The 16,455-nt window shown below is 45.7% G+C and overlaps 1 protein-coding gene across 3 annotated transcripts in view; it reads left to right on the top strand.

Moving 5' to 3' along the window:
- CC2D2A (coiled-coil and C2 domain containing 2A) overlaps positions 1–16,455 on the top strand; it is a 101,171-nt gene that overhangs the window by 52,568 nt on the left and 32,148 nt on the right. For all 3 annotated transcript variants that reach the window (XM_058670291.1, XM_058670290.1, XM_058670292.1), the window contains 6 exons: positions 6,227–6,383; positions 7,972–8,119; positions 9,256–9,394; positions 10,819–11,022; positions 13,848–13,940; positions 14,864–14,955. In XM_058670291.1, coding sequence (XP_058526274.1) covers positions 6,227–6,383; positions 7,972–8,119; positions 9,256–9,394; positions 10,819–11,022; positions 13,848–13,940; positions 14,864–14,955 — 833 coding nt within the window. The remainder of the gene's footprint in view (positions 1–6,226; positions 6,384–7,971; positions 8,120–9,255; positions 9,395–10,818; positions 11,023–13,847; positions 13,941–14,863; positions 14,956–16,455) is intronic.

The following is a 16,455-nucleotide window of genomic DNA, read 5'->3' as shown; positions in this document are numbered from 1 at the left end:
AGGTTCCTAGGGCTGCCCTGCCTAAGAACCATAAATGTAAGTGGATCAAAAGCTGGAAACAACAGAAATTTTCTCATTCACAGATCTGGGTGTCCACACTCTCAATCAAGGTAACAGTGGGCCTGATCCCACCAAACACTTCATAGGCAAACCCTTCCTTGCCTCTTCTGGCTGCCGGTGGTGCTTACAGTTCCTTGGTTTGTGGTACTGTTGCTCCAGCCCCTGTCTCCTTCTTCATATAACCTTAATTGATGGTGTGATTGACTGATTGATGATTGCTTGTTGTAATGGCACCCTCTCTGGAACTTGGGGACCAGACTAATTCAGTGTATTTTTGTTTTAAGTCAAGTCCTTTAGTGTATTGATGAATGTTATTGATATCTGAACAACTAGCAGCATTATCTGGAGTGAGCATTTGGTACAGTGATTAACATGTAGCTGGGGAGCCTGCAAGCCATATCAGAACGCCTGGCTGTAGCCTTAGCTGCTCTGCTTCAAACCAGCTTCCTGCTAATGAGGAAACTGGCAGGCAGAGATGACGGCTCAAGTGCCAGAGTCCCTGCAATGCATGTGGGAGCCCCAGACTGAGTGTCAGGCTCCTGGTTTTGGCCTTTCTCATCTCTGGCTGTTGTATACATCTGAGGAATGAACCATAGGATGGAAGATCCCTGTCTGCCTATGCCTTTCAATTTTTTTAAAGTAGTTCTAAAAAAATTTTTTTCTTGAAATTTTAGAACTTGGTTTTGTCTGGTCACTCATAAATTTTTTTAGACACCATCTCAGGTGTAAATAATGTCTAAACATCCTGGAACCTAAAAATCATTAGAAATCATTTTGCTGTTAATATGGGTGAGAACATGTTCTTTTTTTTATTGTATTGTATAGTTGTTGACAATCTTTACATAGTTAATTGCGGTTAAAAAAAAAGGTTCAGGGGGTATAGGGAAGTGGGTAATACTATTATGTCCATATTGTTTCCATCGTGTATCTGAGGCAAAGGGGGATATTGAGGGAGAAGCCCCACCCGGTTTCCCGCCCACCCCAAGTCCCAGATGTGGGGCATGCTCTGAGATATTTGCTCAAGTGGTTTTAATAGTTCTCCAGTTATGAATCGCTGCCAGTTTCGCTCGATGAGGTCGTACACTGATTGATATGGTCCATCATAAAGTCTCCGTTTGCCCCATATTTCGCTGCCAACATATAGCTGAGATGAATGATTGACCTGTTCTGTCTTCTGTCTTTTCTTGGTTAGAGTTCTGAGTCCAGAAGTTTGATTGGGGAGATCTCCAAAGAAACTTTGAGGTATTCCCAGACTAGATTCTTGTATGAGAACATGTTCTTTTGTAAACTAAGGATGGTATTAGAAATGGGATTGCATTTGGGGATTTGGTGGAAAACTAGGCTTTCCTTAGACCTGAAAATTCCTTGGCTGGATTTTATTCAGAGGAAAATAATCCTGCTGTACATTCCAGCTTCCCCTGTCCCCACCTCCATCTTGATTTCCCATACTGGGTCGCTATGAAGAATGAAGCCAGGAGATTGTGTGGGAAGGTGAGTTAGTATTTGCAATATTCCACATGTAGGAGGTGTAATAATTTTACAAATGACTTCAGTTTTGCAGCGGTTGATCTAATTGCTATTCTAAATTCATAGCTGGGAAACTCTAGAACAGCTGAACATAAACCAAATTATATTTCCTGAATTATTTCTTCCTTATTTCTCCAAATTCAACTCATTTTGCTTAGAACAGTGATTCTCAATGTTAATTTTTCCCCCAGAGGACATTTGATGATGTCTAGAGATGTTTTTGATGGTCATCACTGGTGAGTTGAGGCCCTGTGTTCTGAATAACCTGCAGTATACAGCCAACCCACTCAACCAAGAATTGGTTCAGCCCAGAAAGTACTGAGCTTGAGGACATTGGCTTAGAGAGAATTCATCTTAATTCTATAGAAAACCATTTATAAATGCCTATTTGAAACTCAAAGTACCCATTTTTCCATTTCTAAAAACAGCGTTCTATTTCAGCATTAAATAGAACTGGGGCTATTATAAAACAGTGGTGAGAGAACATTGGGAGAACTTTGAATCCATTTTTTTTCTTATTACAAGTGGAAAATCATCTGAGAACATGGTTCCTTTGTGCAGCCTCCATCCCTTGGAGTCCGTAATTGCTTCTGCCCTTATGGACTTGGGACCAATAGTCTCCATCAGTTCCTCTCTACACATCTGGCAGGAATGCGGGTACAGTGCTGGGACAAGGACCTGCCTTCTGACATCCACCAGAAGGACCCTGGATGTGGTCGCTGTATGCTTTAAGGAGCATCCAAGCTTGGTGACCAGCACAGGGCAGACCCATGATGAATGATACCCAAAGGCCAGGAGCAACTGCTGCACCCCTTGATTAGGAAAACATTTTGGCAGACATGTAGTCTGACAGGGAAATTGGACTAAGCCACTGGAGACAGAGAGTGCGATCCCTTTGTCCTGCACAGCTGAGGGAACAAACACTTGATTCTTGAAGATGTAAGCATTTAAAAAATATCTGGGTTCTTAATTTTAAATATGTTTTACACGTGGTTTAGATGTCTGGGATTTTTTTTTCTCTCAGTTCTTGCTTTTTTGTTCTGATCTGCAGTGGGTGCTGAGGGGAAAAGGAACACTTGTTGCTGTCACACTACATCAGCACCTGAGTATGGGGGCAGTCGTTTGATGACACCTTGGAGACCCCAATGTGGGAAAGAGTGTTCCAGATCGTTACTTGAGTGGTTTTCATATTTTTGAGATGCCAGTGACTTCATTGCACCAGGACTGAAGAAATCTCTCCAAGGTCTATTGGCTGAGCAAGCCTGCTCCAGTGCATCCGTGGAATCCAGACACTCGCTCGGAGCTTGGCCAGGAGAGTTGAACAAGCTGTTCTGCTTTCCATCCTCTGGCAAGGTAGTTAACATCCTCTGCTGGCCTAGATGAGCTGACTGCCATGTCCCCCATGTGCATCTGAGCAAGCTGTCCACTGCACAGGCGTCAGCAACTGAGGAGGTCCTACCCCGATACATGCACTCCAAGGTCCGACTACATATATTGTGATTTTCTCTGTAGCCAGAATTTGAGTCCACCAGTCTAGTTTGGAAGTCCTCCAAGAAACCTCTCTGGGGTGACCTCAGACTTGACTTGACTCTTATGTGCACCAGCTAGTACAGGGTCAGGTTCGATCCATCACCTGCAACAGCCAGTATACTTGCTGGTGGGTGCAACTGCCTTATCAGCTCTACCTGCAGCTTCCATCTGTCATGTGTATTAATAGGTACTTCAGGCTAGGGCAGCCCGGCCCAGACTCTCACAGATGCAATCCTTACACACAGCAGTAGGTGCCACGGCCTAGTCACAGTGACCCCTAATAATCTCTGTCAGGCCTGCCCTCAGCCCTGGTTTTTGTATGTGCCAGCATGTGTTGTGACCTAGCCTGGTCCATCTGCATCCCATCTTTCTCTTGTGCAAAACTATTGCTGCTACAGGTTATCTCAGCCTGAGCTGCCCCCAGACATGGCCCTTATAAATGCCAACAGGTGCTGCTGCCTTGACTAGCCTGGCCCACCCCTGGCCCTGCCTCTTATGCTTACTAGCAGGAGCTGCATCTTAGCAGGATAGTTCTCCTACCAGGCCTACTTCCAGTCCCAGATCTTGCACCTCCCAGGTGGTACTGCAATCCAGCCTGGCATGATTTGCACCCAGTTGGGAAAGTTGCCAGCTGATGCTACAGCATAGACTGGCTGTCCCATACCCATTTAGACTCTCATGCACACTAGTGGATGCTGAAGTACTGCCCAGACCAGCCCACCTCAAGTCCCAGCTCTCACACTCACCCGTGGGAGCATCAGCCCAGCAAGGGAGTACCCAAAGTTCCCCTATGAGGCCTGCTCCCAGCCTCAAGTCTTAAGCATGCCAACAGTTGCCGCGGCCCAGTCTGAAATAGCCCAACCCCAGTCATGGCATTTGCCAGCAGCTGCAGCAGCCTGGCTCAGCCTGGCCCACCCCAGTCCTGGCAAGTGCAACAGCCTGGCCCTTCCTGGCCCATCCTAGCCTTCATGTGAACTGGCAAATATTGCAGTACAGCTCAACCTGGTCTGCACCCTTTCCTGGCCCAAGCTCATGCCACTGTGGACTGGAACTTTGTGGCACTCGCCTGGATACAAGACAACTTAGGCAGTTGCCTATAGCTGGGGGAGCTATCTGGGATGTTAAAAATGTTTTGAGTTATGTTATTCCAAGGAGTAGTAGTTAAGGAATACCAGGCCAGAGGACATTTAACTAAATAGCAATACAGTACTTAGGCAGTTTTCTGGAAGATTTTACCATCATAAATGATTTTGGGGGGATTACAGATGTAATTTTTATTCTCTTAATTTTGTTAGCTTGCAACTTCCCAGTATTTGTTAGCTCCTAAAATTTTGAACAGATTAAGCTTGAAAGTAGTTCGTCTGTCCTTCCATGCCTTTGTCACCAGAAATATAAATGAAGAACAGCTTGCCCTTTAAATTTTTACTGGCATGCTAATTTAATTAAAAGTAAGAAATATACCGTGAAACCCCTATAAATCTTTAGCAGTGTATTCATTAAAAAAAAAGCAAAACATCCTGAAGTGACGATTTTATTTTTAAGTAACATTATTATGCCATCAATTTAGTGGGATTTCATACTTGGAAAACATAATCATCCTTATGAGAGAGCTCTCTACTCGGAACAAACAGGTGCTTATCGACAGCTGGATGTCTAACAGAACATTTGTCCCAGTCCTAGCAACTGGGGACATCTGGGGAGTGAATCAGAGGAGAGAAGATCTTTTCTCTCTGTCTCCCCCTTTGTTTGTCATAATAATATAACCATGGTGTATAGTGTCATGTATGTTTGAAATTTTCCATAAAAGATAAATCAAAAATCACCTCGTCTTTAGAAAATGGTAAAGATGAATGTAGAAATTGTGACTTAAACGTGCCACTTACCAGCTTCCTGTGAACCGTGAGTGAGCAGACTTGGCAATCCCATTCCGCGGGAGGCCTGAACAGTCACAGGCCTCGTGCTGGACCCAGCCTGAGAACATCTAGTGTGACAGTAAGACTGAGGTCATGAGTGCAGTCTCTGTAGCTTCCCTCCAGGCCAGCCAGCCACTCTGCAAATGGGAAATAGTGCATCCCTGGGTGGTGAGACCAGGATAGGTGCCCAGAAAAGACTCATGGGTACTCTTGGAAACTCCCTTCAGCCCTATGACCTGTAAGGGAGGGTGAGTAGAGGGGCTCATGGCACCATTCCTATACATTCGGATAGTAAGTGAGAAATTTTTCTTAGAGGGCATCTATTGTATCAAAGATGCAAAGATTAAGTAGCAGAAATGGTAGTAGTAAGGTTAGCATTTAGAGAAACGTGCCACAAAGGTCTCATGGAAAGAAAGAATATTCCATAGGAAAGAAGGCAGTAGAACTATGGAATATTTTGTCAATACAGCAATGGGGTGAGTCAAGAAAACAAGAAGAACTTGATGAAATGGAAAAGAAGGCCCACCTGGTGTGGTTTACCTATTCTACTGACTCCTTGGTTACCCTGGCAATGGGTCTTTGACCTCACGGTGATGACAGCATACTAAACACACCAAGGGATTTAGTATCAACTGCAGGAATCTAGTTAGATCCATCTTAGAAAAAGTCCAGAGAGGGAGCCAACTGGGTGGGTGTGAGCAGCTACCAAATCAAACACTGTTGTTTCAGGGAAGAATTTGAGAGACTTATTAGCTAGTAGACCCAGGTGCAACAGGCAGGACTGTTTTGGGGGAGGGGCCTCCGCTGCAGACTTGGAGCTTGGTGCATGTCACTGTACCCATCCCACCGGGACCACCATTCTTTCTGACAGAGGAAAAGGAGAGAGCCAACTCTCTTGAGTAGCCCGCCTGTTGGTCTAGAACAAAAATAACTGTTTTAACCTGCTACTTTTTGGTGAGCTTTACCCCAGGAGTTTGGGCCACGTAAGAAAACAGGGTGTGGTGTCAACAGCTTGACCACAGACAGGATCTAACCTGATCTCCATGGTGACCACAGGAGTGCAACTCAGTTTTTGACTCTGCAGCGGCTGTCTGGTCTGGAACAGCGACCACACACACTAGCCATGAGACGAAGTACTGAGAGGTGGCATGTTCTGTTGAAGGTTTCATTGGCTGTTTCTCCCCTCCGGTTTTTAGGTCTATGAAACCGTTGGACACAGCAGTGCCACCCTGCTAGCTGAAGTGTTTCTGCCCATTCCGGAGACGACTGTGGTTTCTGGACGGGCTCCTCTTGAAGAAGTGGAGTTTAGCAGTGACCAGCACATAACCCTGGACCATGAGGGAGTTGGAAGTGGTACGGAAAGCTACCTGTTTGTTACACGGTCAGCAGATGACTCTAAGATTGCCCCCAGAATCTCAAAATAATGATATATGATCTTTTTACCAAATAGTTTTTATATATTGTTCTTGGCCACACAAATAAAAAGTAGTTTGCCAGTGTAAATAAAGGACACTCATAATGTCTTTTGATGCCTCAATTTCATTTCCAGGTATCTTTCTGAATTAAGTAATTTTTAAGATTTATTTCTTTTTATTGAAAAATCGGATATACAAAGAGGAGGAGAAACAGAGAGCAAGACATTCTGTCCACTGATTCACTCCCCAAGCGGCTGCATTGGCTGGAGCTGAGCCGATCCGAAGCCAGGAGCCAGGAGCTTCTTCTGGGTGTCCCACATGGGTGCAGGAACCCAAGGCTTTGGACTATCCTCTACTGCTTTCCCAGGCCACAAGCAGGGAGCTGAATGGGAACTGGAGCTGCTGTGATTAGAACCAGCGCCCATTTGGGATCCTGGCACGTGCAAGGCAAGGACTTTAGCTGCTAAGCTACAGTGCTGGGCCCCAAAATAAGTAATTTGAGATGAGGACAAGATGTTATGAATTTAAAAATATACATTATATATGCATACATGAATGATATTTCTAAGGGTAACCTAATTATAATAGGGAAATTAGCCATCATTATTATCTGTTTCTATAATTTTAATAAGACATGATAGATTTCATCTCATCTCCATGGTTTTTTTTTCATGTTTCTTAACTTTCTTTAAACATGTGTTTGTTAAAAAAAAAATACTTGTATAGGGTCCAGCATTGTTATACAGGAGTATGCAATATGGAATGTTGCCATTGCATGCTCCACTTCCCATCCATCTGCCTGCTGACACACCTGGGAAAGTAGCGGAAGACAGCACAGAGATTTGGCTGCCTGCCGCCTGAGGGATCTGGGAGAGTTCCAGGCTCCTGACTTTGTCCTGGTCCAGCCCCAGCAACTGAGGGCATTTGGGGAGTGAACCAAAATATGAAAGTTCTTTTTCTATCTGTCTCTCCTTTTGTCTCTTAACCTTTCAAACAAGTAAAATAAATCTTTTAAAAATGTGTGTAATACCTGGACTAAAAGATAATGTTCACCTGAATTCTTAAAAGATATTTGAAATCCATGCAGTTTTTTTCATGATATGCATTCCTGACAGTTTTCTTTGTTGTGTTCTGTTTTTATTTTTTTTCTTGACAGCTTTTTGAATAACCCTCATATTTGATTTATTTCTTTCTCTGACATTTTCTATGTAATTTCCTTAAATCTGTCTTCCAAGTGATGAAATCATTCTTTGACGAGCAGATTTGTTGTTTTCCTTTTCCAATCATTATGTTTTTTAACTCTAGAAATTTTTCCATCCATCTAGTCATTTCTGACAGCTTTTTGTCCTTTCCTCAGAAGCTCAATCATTTATTCAGTCATTTGTTTTGTTTAAACACTGGCTTGAGTTATTTGTTTTACCCCCATCACCCAACCTGCTTCAGTGTCTTTATGCCAGCCTTGTTGGTATGACTGGACTCACTGCCTCTTTCTAAACCACACCCTGCTGAATCTGGTGTTTCCCTAGGAGTGCCATTCTCCTTTGAAGCGGATGGCAGCAATCAGCTGACGCTAATGACCTCAGGCAAGGTGTCGCACAGTGTGGCATGGGCCACTGGAGAAAGTGGGATTCCTCTAATTCCTCCATTGTCACAACAGAACATCGGCTTTCGAAGGTAAAAACATGGTTTAGAGTAAATTCAGAAGCAATGTCAGTGTTAGCATTAAAGATCTTCTGGGCAGGGAGGAGGGAGGAAGATCTTAAATAAAAGTATTTTTTCCTAATCATCAAGAAAACATAAGTCATAGACTATCATTTTCAATATGGGGAAAACAGATGGAGCTTGCTGAAGTTCCTCGATGCACTCTATCCGTGTATCAACCACTCACATTTGTTTGATAAAACCACAAATAGGGCAGCTATTTCTCACAGCAGCTTCAGTCCCTGCTTACAGTGCTAGTGTCCCATATCAAAGGGCTGGTTTGAGTTCGAGCAACCCACTTCTGATCCAGCTTCCAGCTAATGTGCCTGAGCGGCAGCAGAATAGAACTCTAGAGCTTGGACCTTGCTTTTCGTGTACAGACCCAGCTGGGGAGCATGCCTCGTGGCTTTGGCCTGACCAGTTGTTACAGGCATTTGGGGAATAAAGCAATGAATGAAGGATCTCTCTGGCTCTCTCTCTTGTTCTTTCCCTCCTTGCTTCCCACCTTCTCTCTCCCTCTCTCTTTTTCCCTTCAAATTTGAAACAATACAGCCGTAAGGAGGTGGCCCTGCAGCCTCTTCTCATGGAGGTGCTTGTGACTTGGAGTGTGAGCATTTCACGCGGATTTTATGTTATCTGAGTTTGATGCTAGACACGAGTCCTGGTTGTTACAGCCTTTAGGCCCTCAGGAGAGCAGATAAAGCACATTATCGTCATGACAAATGCTGGACTGCTGAAGCCCCTGCTTGACCAGACCATGCTCAGCACCTTGGCCTCCTTTGAATTTCCCATGTGCAAAGCCAGAGCTGGAGTTCACTGTGTAAGGGATGCTTTTTCCCACCTCAGTTTCTCCTCAGCTCCAGCGGGCGGCCTGGGGTGTGGGGTTTCAGGCCTGCCCCAGCAGCCTCCACTGGCTGTGGTCCAGGGACTTCAAGTGGCGTAAGGCACTGTTAGGCACTGAGTGGGTGCATCTGTTATCTCTTGTTGCTATTCATTTTTCTTGTTCCTACGGCGTGGTTAATAGCGATCAGCAGGTTAAGAACATCCCTTGTGAGAACAGGCCCCGGGAAGCTTGTGCTTCTGGCAGATTCCTCTGGCTTCTCTTCCAGCGCTTTGAAGAGAGTGGATGCCATCTCATCAATCGGCACGTCAGGACTGACGGACATGAAGAAGTTGGCCGAGTGGGCAACAGAGTCCAAGCTTGACCCAAATGACCCTAACAACGCCCCTCTGATGCAGCTCATCTCGGTAATGTGTCCCTACAGTGTGGCGAGGTAGTCAAGGAAACAGCAAGCCTTTGCATGCATTCCTATACCCCGCGTCAGCCTTTGCAGGGTGCTTAGCAGTGTCAAGTGCTGAGTGCAGGAGTAGCTCTGCTGCCTGACTGTGCCGCTCCATAGTCAGCCGTAAGCAGGACACGCAACCCACGTGCAGGAAGTTTTAGCTATTGTTGTGACCCACATGCAACCTCTGAGGAGTCCTGAAGACTTTCTGCGTTCTCTAGAGAAGAAACTGCTCTCAGAGGCCAGAGTCACTTATGCAGGGTCACAAAGATAGGCAGGCGAGCTAAACTGCAAACACTTGTCTTTCCATCAGCCGTTAAAGTACTGACAACCCTTCCAAAGGAACTGCTAATTGTCAGCTAGATAGATTGCTTGAATTCACAGTCCAAAATCTTCCTCCAGTGAATTTATAAATAAAATGGAGCATTATTTGTTATCTTTCCTCATAGGAAATACAATTGGTTTCACTGCCAATGCTGTGCTTTGCACAAACACACAGCGCCCTCTAGAGGGTGGCCTCAGCATCACCCTCTCATGGTCACAGACGTGGCTATGGGCCCGTGTCCATCACTAGAATAATTATGACCCAGATGAGAAAAATCAGTTTGCTTCTTCTCAAACAAACTTTGATTCTCTATGGATTTTGTTATAAACCCTCCTTTTAACGTGTACTTCTCAATGTGAATCAAGGGAATCTTAGAAACAACAGACCATGTTACCTCCAACGTAGTCTGTTCTGCATAAAGTGTTGAAATCAACTTTGTATCACTGTCAATCTTCAGTGACAATGTACATCACCATTCATCTTTTAAAATTGTTCTTCTTTCCAAGTAAGAAAAAAACACAGGGATTGCCCTCGTGGCTGGTTTCTTGATGAAGATAAGAATTTTCCCTAATGTAAAAACCTCTTGAGAGGTGCAGTAAATCCGGGAGCGGGTCACAGCTGGAGAAGCAGCAGGAAGGAGCCTGGACTGGCTCCTCTCTCACTGTGCTGCCTGTGCCAGAGGGCAGTGGCCCTGGAAGCTGGCTTTCCCAGATCTCTGGCTGGTTAACTCTTACTCGACAGACGTGGCTGTGAGGGGCTGTTCAGACATTGGCAGATTGACTCTGGGGCCTTGACCTACTATGTGCATAAATACATCACAAAGGTATGTATTTATTACCGAAGCATCTCCTCAGTAGGTATGGGCACTGTGGCTCTACCAGTTGAGCCGTGGTTTGGAATCTAGCCCTCGTTCCTCGGCTTCCACTGTGGCTTCCTGCTAACGTGCTTGGGAAGCAGTGGGTGGTGGCTCCTGCCATCCACGCGTGAGATCCCAACAGAGGTCCAGACTCCCAAAAGTTTGAATGAATCTGCCATGTGAAGTTTGGATATTCTGCTTTTCACAGGTTGCCACCAGTGGTGAATCTTACGTTCCTAATTTCTTTCGGCTGGAACAGCTTCAACAAGAGTTTAACTTTGTGTCCGATGAAGAATTAAATAGATCCAAGCGGTTCAGACTTCTTCAGCTTAGAAACCAAGAGGTGCCAGAATTCCGAAATTACAAGCAAGTTCCAATATATGACCGAGAAATTATGGAAAAGGTATTCCAGGTAAGAAACCACCTTGGAGGGTTTTAAAATAACGAACTATCTGCTCTGCCATGTGGAACACTGTTACATGCATTTATTTATTTAAGATTTATTTTATTTTGATTGGAAAGTCAGGTATACAGAGAGAAGGAAAGACAGATAGGAAGGTATTAATATCTGACAATTCACTTCCAAAGTGGCCGCAAAACCAGAGCTGAGCTGGTCCGAAGCCAGGAGCCCAGAGCCTCTTCCAGGTCTCCCATTTGGATGCAGGGTCACAAGACCTTGGGCCATCCTCGACTGCCTTACAAGTAGGGAGCTGGATGGGAAGCGGGGCTGCCAGGATTAGAATCGGCGCCCATATGGGATCCCACCACATGCAAGGCAAGGATTTTAGCCACTAGACTTTTGCGCCAGACCCACACTGTTACATGTATTACATGTGGTGGTGGTGGTAGTGCTAGTGGTGGTGGCATGTTCTCAACAGCATGATTAGTTTCCTTTACCATTTTTAAAAACTTTGTGGAAAACTATTTGTGCTAGTTTTTATAGCTACTAAGTAACTATAACATCCACTGGTTCAGGCCGCTATAGCCAAGGCTGGGCCAGGCAAAGCCAGGAGCCAGGGTCATCTGGACCATCTTCCACTGCTTTCCCAGGCCATTAACAGGGAACTGGGTGGGAAGTGGAGCAAGCCGAGACATAGGCGGCCTCGCAGGCAGCAGCTTAATGGACACCCCACAATGGTGATCTCCACAGTAGGTTTTCTATCTGTTTTCTTGAATTGGACATGTGAATCATCTCTTGGGGGCAGGCCTTGGTCAATTGAGTACACATGTGGAGGGCCTGGTTTTGACGCCTGGCTCTGATTCGGATCCAGCTTCCTGCTGATGCGCACCCTGGCAGGCAACAGGTGAGAACGCGAGCAGCTGCAGCTCTGCCCTTGGAGAAGGGCCGGATTGGCTGTTAGGCTCCTGCTTTGTCCTGGTCCAGACCCAGTCACTGCAGGCACTTCTAGAATGAAGCAGCAGATGGAAGATACTATCTTTCACTGTAACCCTGCCTTTCAACTAAATTAAATAAGAATTAAAATAATTCTTTGCCTCAGTATAATGACATATAAACTAATCTGTAAACAGGTGGAACCAGTTGGTTAAACTGCTTACAATTATAGTTGTAGGATTGAAAAATATCTGAAGGGTTAATTATTTCTGCCCAGGCTAAGAATCCAGCTCCACTTTAGTAAGTACAGTGGGCCCTCTTCCACCTGTGACTTTCATATCCAGTTGTGGGTGAAAATATTTTTTGAAATTGTATGTGTCCTGCGTGTGTACACATTTTTGTCTTTATCCCATAAGCAACACGGTGCCATTCATATTTACATAATACTGCTATCAGCTTACTCTAATTGGAAGTATTAGAAGTATCTAGAAATGAAGTATTATAAGTAGCTTGGAAATGATGTAAACATACAGCAGCATGATGTGAGGAGGTTCTATGTAAGCATCTCATCAATTTGTCAAAGGGAATTGAGCACCACCAGATCGTGGCATGCTCTGGGGTCCGGGAACTGAGCAGCTGCATCGGCTAAGCACCACATAAGCTGTGTGGTGGCAAAGCGCCACAGGACACTAAAGTGTGGGATCTGAACAGCCTGGGGAACAGCAGGGCGTGCATCCCAGAAAGGAGCAACCATGCAGAAGAGGGTCAATCCCAGCTATGTGGGTAAGGAGGAGCCTCCAAGGAACTGCAGGTTACGGGCTGGAGAAAGGGAGCCAGCCCAGTGTGAACCTGGATGGGGAACTGGTGTTCTGCGAGGGAAGTGGAAATTCATGGAAACTGATGCCAGTATCACTTCCGCAGCAGAAACAGTCTTGGAGACCATTTTTTACTGCATGGACCTTCTTGTGTTGCTTTGGGCTTGTGATCCCAAGGGATACAAACCCAATTTTTAACCGTGGGAAGCTGGGTAATGTACTCCAAATTCAGGGTTGAATATCTAAGGCCACGTGAATGTAGAGACAGGTGTGGCCCTTGGGGCCTGTGTGCCTTTCCTCCCTGTCCAGTTTCTTTGGGGTGGTGATGTCATTCTGCTTTCTGCAGGCAGGTTTTCTCTGCTTAGACACACAATCACCAATGTCATCCACTCTTACATCTAGTGGTTCACTCAACAGAGGAAAATGGGTCCTCTTGTCTCAAGCTCAGAAATCTAGGGAGACAGTTCAAAGTCCCTGAGCCTGGATAGGGTGCCACTGCTGGACATGCAGCTGGCCAGGAGTGGGTCAGGGAGAGCTTGGAGAGGGTTGGGGGCTCCCAGGGGCATCCCCACAGTTTTCCTGACAAAAGGGAGATGTCTGAGCAGACAAAGCCAAAATCACCTGTTCCCCTCCTCCAGGGAGATGACTGCATTCGGCTGCAGCTAGCTGTCATGTGACAACCATAAATACTTCATCCAGACTTTACACCATTTTTGTAATTCCTTTAGCTAAAGAGGGAGCACCTAGGTGCAAGTTTGGACTAAACTGCTCGTTGAGTTTAGCATTTTGAATTATAATGGCTTTCCCTGCCAACTTCCATGGCCTCTTGCTTCCTGGATGAAGTGTTCAACTTGTCACTCTCCTCTGCTCATGCTCTTGGCTGGCCTGACAGCCCGACCCACAAACTCAGAGCTCTGGTTACTGGATCGGTGATCAGTTCTGAAGCAGACGGTAGGAAGAAGGTAGAGGAGATACTTAGGACTCGAATTTACCACTTCAATAACATTTGAAAAAATCATCCTCTGACCCCAGAAAAGGTCTCAAGGAATACTTTCAAATCATAAAATGGCTAATTCTTTTTCATTTTAGGACTATGAGAAACGGTTACGAGACAGGAGCATAATAGAAACTAAGGACCACATAGACACTCATAGGGCCATGGTCGCCAAGTACCTTCAGCAGGTAAGAAAACACGTCAAACAAGTCTCACAGTGGGAGAAACGAGCTGTTATCCTCAATCGGCAAGTCCTGCGCTCTGGCACCTGTCCGGGCGACTCACGCAAGCCACTTACTCCTCTTGATTCATGGCGCTCTTAGGATTCTGAACATAGCAGACAACTAGGCTGCATCTCAGTTCATTATCAGGAGTTGTGGTAATAGGGGGATACTTAACACACACTCAATCTCTAAGTTGTGTTTTTTTCCTGACTTTTGAATATTGCCTTACATAACACTCATCACCTTTATAATCTGGGGAAGAAATTATCAACTGCACGGGAACTGTCCTTATGCACTAGAAAACTAAAAGTCAAACTCAAGACATCCTTCATTTGTCTTTTTTTTTTGCCTGTTTTTCTTCTTTCTTTTCCTTCGTTCCCTCTTCTCTCATTCACTCTCTTCCTGTCTGCCTGTTTTCTGTAAAGTTATAAAAATGTAACAGTGCCTACACTTCATTTGTCTCACCAGCTAGTGTACCCCCTGAGTCATGTATTTCAAAAAAGAATTCTGACACCTGAGAGGCCCTCTGTTTAAATTAGGAAGCAGCGAATCACTTGAATTGGGGAAGAATGGAGGAGTAAGCTCTGGTTTCTGTTTACTGAGAAGTTGGCCCTTTTTGTTACAATTGGCCATTCATTCATTCAGCAAAATTTTAGTGCCTCAAGTGCCAGGAAATTTTCCAGATCCTAAGAACAGCAGTGATAAAAGCAGAAAGGACTCCACCCTTAGGTGTGTGGGAAGCGAAAGAGAATATGGCAAGTCCTCCGTTGTGCAGAGGAGGCATCTGGACGGGGAGTGGGAAGGAGACTGAGGCAGCGCTGGTGGTACAAGTGACCAGTGAAGTTAAGAAGAAGAACGTTTTACATAAAGCTGACTTCTTTCTTCAGGTTAGAGAATCCGTGATAAATCGTTTCCTAATCGCAAAACACCATTTCCTTCCTGCTGATTTGATTGTAGAAGAGGAGGTTCCCAATATCAGGTAAAAGTAATCAAACAATGCCATTATAATGATTTGTTACAAAAATGTTTGCATTTCTATCCTGTCATAGGAAAGGTGTCATGTACATTCTTTTACTGTATGATTTGGGCCCAGAGTCACACTGGAGACCAGGCTAGCCCTGCTGACATCAGCTGAGGCCCTGCTGTTGGGAGCAGTCTCCTTCCCGCGGCTCCCAGCACACCCCAGGGGAGCTGGCTGCCTGTCCATGCCCTCCTCCGGAGTCAGCCTCACCGGCCTCTGCCGTTTTCCGGTCCCACTTCCCTTCTGCTGTCCTAATCTCCCCATCCCAAGGCTTCTCCGTACCCTCCCATCCACGCTGGGGCAGTGGCGGTGGTGGCCGAGTCCTGGCCCCGTGAGGTGCCAGGCTGGGAGGCAGAGCTGCAGTGTGTGCTTGCTGAAGACAAAGAACGGCAGGGACAATGGATACTGACATGGGAGTTGTGCGTTAGCTTTGTTATTGAGAATGATCCTCAGATGGTCTCAGCTAAGGCTGGATGCGTAGAAGGGGAAGGACCATTCCCCATGTGGTGGTCTTGTGTGGTCCAGTCAAGGCTTGTTCTGTGAGACAGTCTCTTGTGCCCTAGGAGGGTTATTTCCGATGCATGTTCTTTTTCTCCACAGCCAGTTTAAAAGGAAAGAAAAGGGTTGTGCCATTTGTGGCAGTGCCTTGCCTTGGCCCCACTTCCATCCATGCGCAGGAGAGAGGCCACAGCCACAGAAACTCCTGCCACGCCTCTCTAGCCCAAGGCCCAGGGGCCAGTCACTGAATGCTGGACTGCAAATGAAAATGTCATGAAAATGACACATAGAATAGATGATGACTTTTCACGTTGTTTTTCTTTTCTTATGTTTTTTTCTGCTTTACTTTCCGCATTAAGTTCTGAAGGCTCAGGGTATGTTCCTTCTTCTTTTAATTTCTGTTTGTTCTTGGCGTCTCTATGTGATGGTCCCAGGCAACATGGTGTCACCATGCTGCCTGCTAGCAAGGCATCACTCATGCTGGGGGAGGGAGGAAGGGAGTGGTGATCAAGGGTTTTGTCACGTTGGGACCTCTGGCCAAGCCATATCTCTGAGGCCCCCAATTTGGATTGGGTAGTTGACTCAACAGAGTGGCTGAGAGCAGTCCTTGCTAGTCAGTGGCTTGAGGTTGGACCCCAGCTCCTTATCCCACTAGTAAGAAGTCTTCAGCAAATAATAGCTTCCCTCAGAGCCTCCAGTTCCTTATCTGAAAAGCGGAGTGACTAGTACACAAAGGCTACAAAGTCCCACAGCAGGTGTCCGACCCTCTTTTTGATAACTCCAGGGTGCTTACACATGGCAGATCTTGTGTGTAAGCCCCTGGAGAACAAAGGGGAATGACAGCCCCTGCCAACAACCTGGGATTTCTCTGGGTACCATAAGCAGTGCCTAGACAGGAGCTGCAGGGCTCTTAACCCTCAGCAAAGGTGGCCCCAGCCAAGAGGCCACGCAGCCAGCTCC

This window comes from Ochotona princeps, chromosome 11 (assembly GCF_030435755.1).
Source record: "Ochotona princeps isolate mOchPri1 chromosome 11, mOchPri1.hap1, whole genome shotgun sequence".
Taxonomy (NCBI): Eukaryota; Metazoa; Chordata; class Mammalia; order Lagomorpha; family Ochotonidae; genus Ochotona; species Ochotona princeps.
Note: the sequence above shows the minus strand (reverse complement) of the source record. Positions and strands in the feature narration are given on the sequence as shown.